At 52.1% G+C, this 6,040-nt stretch overlaps 1 protein-coding gene across 1 annotated transcript in view; it reads left to right on the top strand.

Annotated features, from left to right (window-relative positions):
* The window catches only part of FAM135B (family with sequence similarity 135 member B), a 47,554-nt gene extending 46,092 nt beyond the window's left edge, over positions 1-1,462 (top strand). Inside the window, exons 18-19 of the mRNA XM_023763903.1 lie at positions 224-337; positions 1,257-1,462. Of these exons, the coding sequence (XP_023619671.1) occupies positions 224-337; positions 1,257-1,462 (320 nt within the window). The remainder of the gene's footprint in view (positions 1-223; positions 338-1,256) is intronic.
* The last annotated feature ends 4,578 nt before the right edge of the window (positions 1,463-6,040 follow it).

The raw sequence follows: 6,040 nt of genomic DNA, 5'->3' as shown, positions 1-6,040 counted from the left end.
CCCGCGAAGAGCATACCCCGCTCCTTTCTATTTGCACTAAAGCTCAGCGGCAGGTGCTTTGTTTGCCTCGCAGACCGGAAGGCCCTCATGCATGCACACAACCCGGTGTCAGTCTGCTCGCCCGCTCGCCCGCTCGCCCTCTCTCGGGGCAGGTGCACAGGCTGTGTGACCGGAGGACGCACCCTGAAACGCCAGGTAAAGAGCACCCCCTGGCTCGTTGCAGGGCTGCAGTATTTTAAAAACGTCGTGCTGGTGGCTTCACCCCAAGATCGCTACGTGCCATTTCACTCCGCCAGGATCGAAATGTGCAAAACCGCCCTGAAGGACAGGCACACAGGTAAGCCCCGCTTCATTCGCACAATTGAAAAAGCAAACGCAAAGAAGAAAAAAAAAGAAAGAAAGAAAAGAAAAAGCAAACGCAGCCCCGGCCCAGTGGCTCAGTTGGTTCCCCTGCACCAAGGTGGCAGGTTCCATCCCAGGGCAGGGAACATACAAGAATTAACCAATGAATGCACGGGTAGTGCAACAACAAATGGATGTTTCTCTCTCCTCTCCTCTCTCTCTCTAAAGTCAATCGATCAATAAATAAAAAATTAACAAGCAAACATTCAGCCCTGGCCAGGTAGCTCAGGTGATTGGAGTGTCATCCCATATACCAAATGGTTGCGGGTTCAGTCCCAATCAGGGCCCACACAAGAGGGAAGCCATCGATGTTTCTCACATTGGGCTTTCTCTCTCACATCGATGTTTCTCTCTTTCTAAAAAATTAATTAGAAACATATTCTCTGGTGAGGATTAAAAAAATAATAATAAAGCCCTAGCTGGTTTGGCTCTGTGAATAGTGCATCAGCCTGTGGACGGAAGGGTCCCAGTTCAATTCCCGTCAGGGCCCAGGCCTGGGTGGTGGGCTCGATCCCCAGTGTGGGGCGTGCAGGAGGCAGCCGATCCATGATTCTCTCTCATCATTGATATGTCTAGCTCTCTTTCCTCTCCCTTCCTCCCTGAAATAAAAGTATAGATTTTAAAAAATAATAAAAGCAGACGTGCATTCATGAAATTTAAACTCTGCCTAGTGGGGCCCATCAGACGTTCCGTCCAGGGATAGGAACCCGCTCAGGGATAGGAACCCGCCCACACCCAGTGTCTCTCCAGGTTCCTCTGTGAGTTCCCCTAAGTCTGCCTGACCCCTACATTCACCCAGTGAACATTGTCCCCCTAAGTTCAGCCTGTACCCCTGGCTTGCTCCCTCCCCACAGGGCCTGTTTATGCAGAAATGATCAACAACCTCTTGCGCCCCCTGGTGGAAGCCAAGGACTGCACGCTGATCCGGCACAACGTGTTCCACGCGCTGCCCAACACCGCCAACACCCTGATCGGGCGAGCAGCGCACATCGCAGTGCTGGACTCGGAGCTGTTCCTGGAGAAGTTCTTCCTGGTGGTGGGACTCAACTACTTCAAGTAGCTGCCGGAACCGCCCGGCCCGCCCAAGGCCCACCCGCGGGAGCTTGGCCCTTCCAGCTCGGAGCCGAGAGGAGGCCTGAGGAACGCAGGAGGGCGGACCGGGACCCAAACTTCGATTTGGGAGATTTGGGAAAGCCCGGAACCACAGGGATCAAAACAGGCTTTGCCCCAACCTGTCTGGCCACCTGGAGGCTCCTCCATCTGAGATGTTCTCTAGAGAAAATTCGAGAAAATAAAGCCACAGAACTTGGAGCTGGGGAGCCCGCCTTTGTAACCCACAGCGGTTGGCAGGGGGCAGGCGCACTCCACCTTCACCAGGCGTGTCCAGCGGGTGGCTAGCGCATAGCTTTATCATTTTCCAAATTAAAGTACGTGCAAACAAGCATTTCAGAACTCAGGTTAACCTCTGTGCGGAGTGAACATATTGGTGTAAATAGGACCCTCCGTAGCCTCCATGTGCCACCTTGTTCAAGAAAATGTGAGGCCTCGCTCTCCTCTCCTGTTTCCTCAGCAGGGGCGAAGGAATGCTTTAGAAACCCCAAGTCCACGGCCTCCCGGTGGTGTGTCGGGGGGTGATTGCAGGTAGGGGGGGTGGAAGTGATGCTATAGAGGAATCTAGAGAGAGCTGGGCCACCAGCTGCCTCCCTGCTCCTCCAGACCTTGCTGTGCTCAGCCCCGTTCCATGCGTTATTGCGATGGCTCAGTCTCTGTCCGTGGTCGGGAAGATGGACTTGGACTAAAGCTGGCAGAAGGGCACCGAGGCTGATGCTCACGTGCGTGGCGCTCCAGCGGGCGTACTTCCAAAGAAATGCTAGGTCAGCATTGGACGCAATTGCAGAAAATTAAACCCATGAATGTGGCCAGCGGCTCCTCCGTCCGTGGAGGGAGAAAGCATCTAAATGGAGGAAAGCTGGATTCCACAACCTCAGGGGAGCTCAGGGAAGGTGCTGGTGTCTTTCAATAGCAAGGTCATCTTGCCTTAGGGAACTAAAGGGCTAGGGAAGGTCACCATGGATTAAAAAACAACAACAACCCTACAAGACAGCAGGAGCGATAGTGAGATCGGAGGGAAGGACAATGGTTAGGGGGAGGGTTCTACATGCGTTATTGGTAAGTGGCCTAAGGGATAGTTTTGAAACTTACCAGAATGTTTAATCAGGTCCCCAAGGCTGAGTGCACCCTACGGGCTAAAGGAAGCCCAGAGAACCATGACCGAGGACGCGGGGATGACTAACACGGGGGACCCTTCTGCTGGAGGCGTGAGAGCAGACAGAGAACGCTGAGCATGTCATCATCCCAGAACCCTCCTCCTGCTTCGGCAACATTCCCTTAGAAAGTGTGGAAACTGGGCCCTGACCGCAGGCCATGAAGCCAAGCAAACGCGGGCTCGCCCCTCCCATGGCCACAGCGTGGCGTTGGAAACCCCGTGCAGAGGCTGGGAGATGTGTGCAGAGAGGCGCCTTTGCAGGAGAGCAGAGTGGGCCTCGAGAAAGAACGAGAGGGGGGCAGGCGATGGATGATCTGCAGAGGCAGATCCCACCAAGGGGTGAGGGCTTCCCTCTGGGCCTCCCATCTCTCATCTGTTCTTTCTGTCTGGGGGGCAGGGGGTCCTTTGGGTGTTAAGTTCCCGATGGGCATAGACTCCGCTACCCACGAGCAGTGCCAGCCTCCCCCAGGAGGGATTCGGTTCCTGCAGCGGAGCGCATGCTGCTATACGCCCTGCCTGGACTAGCGCCCCAGCCAGGGCAGGACCCCAGGTTTGTAGCAACTTCTCCTTTTCCGGCCAGAGGGGGAGTCCGTGCATTTCACTGTGTGCTCCCACTTCCATCAGCACCGTGTCATTCCCTGGTCGTCGGAAGACCGACCGCATCGCCGCTGGTCAGGGTGACTCTGATGACTACTGTCCTTCCCCAAAACCAGATGCCATTTTTAACTACAATCTGCTGTCTGGACCTCGCGAGAACTCGTGGCAATAAACGTCCAGCCGCATGGGGCGCCTCTTTTTTACAGGGGAGCTCCGCTGTCTTTGTAACCCCACTCTGGCCTCTGAGCATCCATTCTAACTGTAGAAAGTCCATCTCTGTATGTAAATAAGAGTGCCAAGTGTCACATGTCTTGCCTCATTTGAAAAGGGTTTTTTATGTCTCTTTCTATTGAAGTATAGATATCTAATATATATACATGTGTATATGTATATATATACATATATATACACACATAATATATAAATATATAATGTAAAACAGTGACATTCTATTATTGATGATAAAAATTATAAACAAAATGCCTGCCAAGATAATGGTCTAGTCTGTTGTCATTCTCAGCATCTTTTTTGTTTTTCTTTTTTGTTGGTTGGTTGGTTTTATGATTTGGTACCTTTGCCAGAACTACTGAGACATAAAAATTACTGATACTGAAATAAAAACGTGAGGAATGAATGAATGAATGAATGAATGACTCACAGCAGGTGCTAAATGGATCTCAACAAATCCCTAGGCTAGAAGCCTTTCCGCTGCAGCAGGCTTTCTCCCTAGGGCGTCGTTAACCGCTCTGCCCAAGGACAGGCCCCCTCCACAGGGGACACAGGCAACGCAGCCTGTGGCTGAGGGAAAGAGCTTGAGGGAACCCTCCCTGGGGAGACCCCGCCCTGGAGCAATGCCTGTGGCAGAAATTCCCTTGGCCTCTAGAGGGCGCCCAAAGCCTGACAAATAGCAAAGTGCTAGCTCAAGCTGGCCGTTCCCTCCCTGCCTCTAAAAGTGTGCTAGGAATCTGAGCAGGAGAAAATAAAGATGGAATTGGTTTTTGGAAACAAGAAGAGAAACACTGAAGTCAAAAAGGTAGAATTAGGGAGAGGCGGCCTGACTTTTTAGGATTTCCAGCTGGGATGAACTTGAAGAATGAATTCATTCCCATTCAAGCCTCAAGCCCTGACTGAGGGGTGCCGCGTGCAGAGCACAGAGCTGGGAGAAGGAACTCTGCAGAAGGAAGGCCGCTCTCCTTAACTGAGGCCACATGTTACTCAGCAGTTCGACATTTGCTTTCTCAGAAAGGGCTGCCCAGACCCCCAGTGGAGGACAGTACTCCCTAGTTTCTTTCCAAGGAAGAGAGCAAAGGGAGTCCTCGGAGATGGGCAAAACCATTCTTTTTTTAAACAAGCATCTGCCACTCAGAGTCACAGAGCTCACAGAAGGGCCACCAAGATGGGAGGCCGAGTATCCTTTGCCTCCACTGTAGGGACTCCCTGACTCACCCAGCGCCTCACAGCTGGGGGCCTCTTCTCACACGTGTAGGAGCTTCCCCCTGGGGCACCGCGGAGGTGCTGTTCCCATTTAATAGTCGGAGGAAATAAAACCCAGAGAGGCTGGGGACTTGTCCAGGGCAGCACAGCTAGGTTCACTGTCGTCACCCACCACTGTTCCCGCCACAGTCCTTCTGAGCTGCTGGGAGCGCTTCTCCCAAAGCGAGGCCACGGCCCCTGGGGTGTCACCCCCCACAGATGGTTTCCTGTTTGTTTTTGTCATGCAAGTGCCCGCGCTGATCTCGGAGGCACCCACTTCAAGATGCTGTGTGGGATAAGCACATGTCAGCAGGACCCGGCAAAGAGCCAGGTTGCCCGGCCCCCCCCCCCCACCCCAGGTGCCTTTGTTTTGGAAATCTCGGTTGATTTCACTAACTATTTGGGCGACTTGATTTTTTCTCTTTCTGCATTTTAAAGTCCTGCTCTTAAGTTTAATCACAATACAGAGCGAGACCAAGATATCCAGGCCCCATCCTCGCCCCAATAAAGGCAGAACCCAAGCCCATGACCTCTCTCTCCCACTTTGCTGTGTGGCCCCAGGCATGCCATGTGCTTTCCAGGACCTGTGAGGAATACCCCCCGCCCCCTTTTTAAACATTATTTTTCCGTTTCCTGAGGGTTATTGCTGAGGTGTGTCTTGCAATCAGAACCACAAGGGCTGGTCCAGCCTTACCCTGGTCATCTATAGGCTGAGGCGGCACACACTCCCCTCCTTAACGGCCTCAAATGGCTTTCCGTTTTAGCTGGAATGAAGCCCCGCATGGCTTAGAATCACCGCTCAGAGACGCCTCCTTGACCACTCACCCCAAAGTCAGCCTCGACCCCCTAAGATTACTCTCTGCCAGCACTGAATTACTGAGGTATAATGGACTAAATCATAAGATATTAAAGGTGTGCACTGTGATGACTCGATATACACATACACTGTGAAAGTATTGCCCCATCTAATGAATGATCTTATCACCTCGCATACTTACCTTTTTTGATGGTGAGACCCTTGAAGTTCCACTCTCTGACAAACTGCAAGGACACAATAGTGTTACCAACTTTAGCTACAGTGTTTACTTTAGATGCCTGGACCTTCTTTTCCTTTAACTGCAAGTTTGTTCACTTTTACCCACATCCCCCTGCTCCCCCCAACCCCCCTGCCCCTGGCCGCCACTTTTCTGCTTTCTGTTTCTGAATTTGACTGTTTCTTCCTCTTCCTCCTCCTCCTTTTTCCACATATAAGTGATAACATGCAATATTTGTCTTGCTCTGTTTGGCGTATTTCACTTAGAA

Source organism: Myotis lucifugus, unplaced genomic scaffold (genome assembly GCF_000147115.1).
Source record: "Myotis lucifugus unplaced genomic scaffold, Myoluc2.0 scaffold_307, whole genome shotgun sequence".
Classification (NCBI taxonomy): Eukaryota; Metazoa; Chordata; class Mammalia; order Chiroptera; family Vespertilionidae; genus Myotis; species Myotis lucifugus.
Note: the sequence above shows the minus strand (reverse complement) of the source record. Positions and strands in the feature narration are given on the sequence as shown.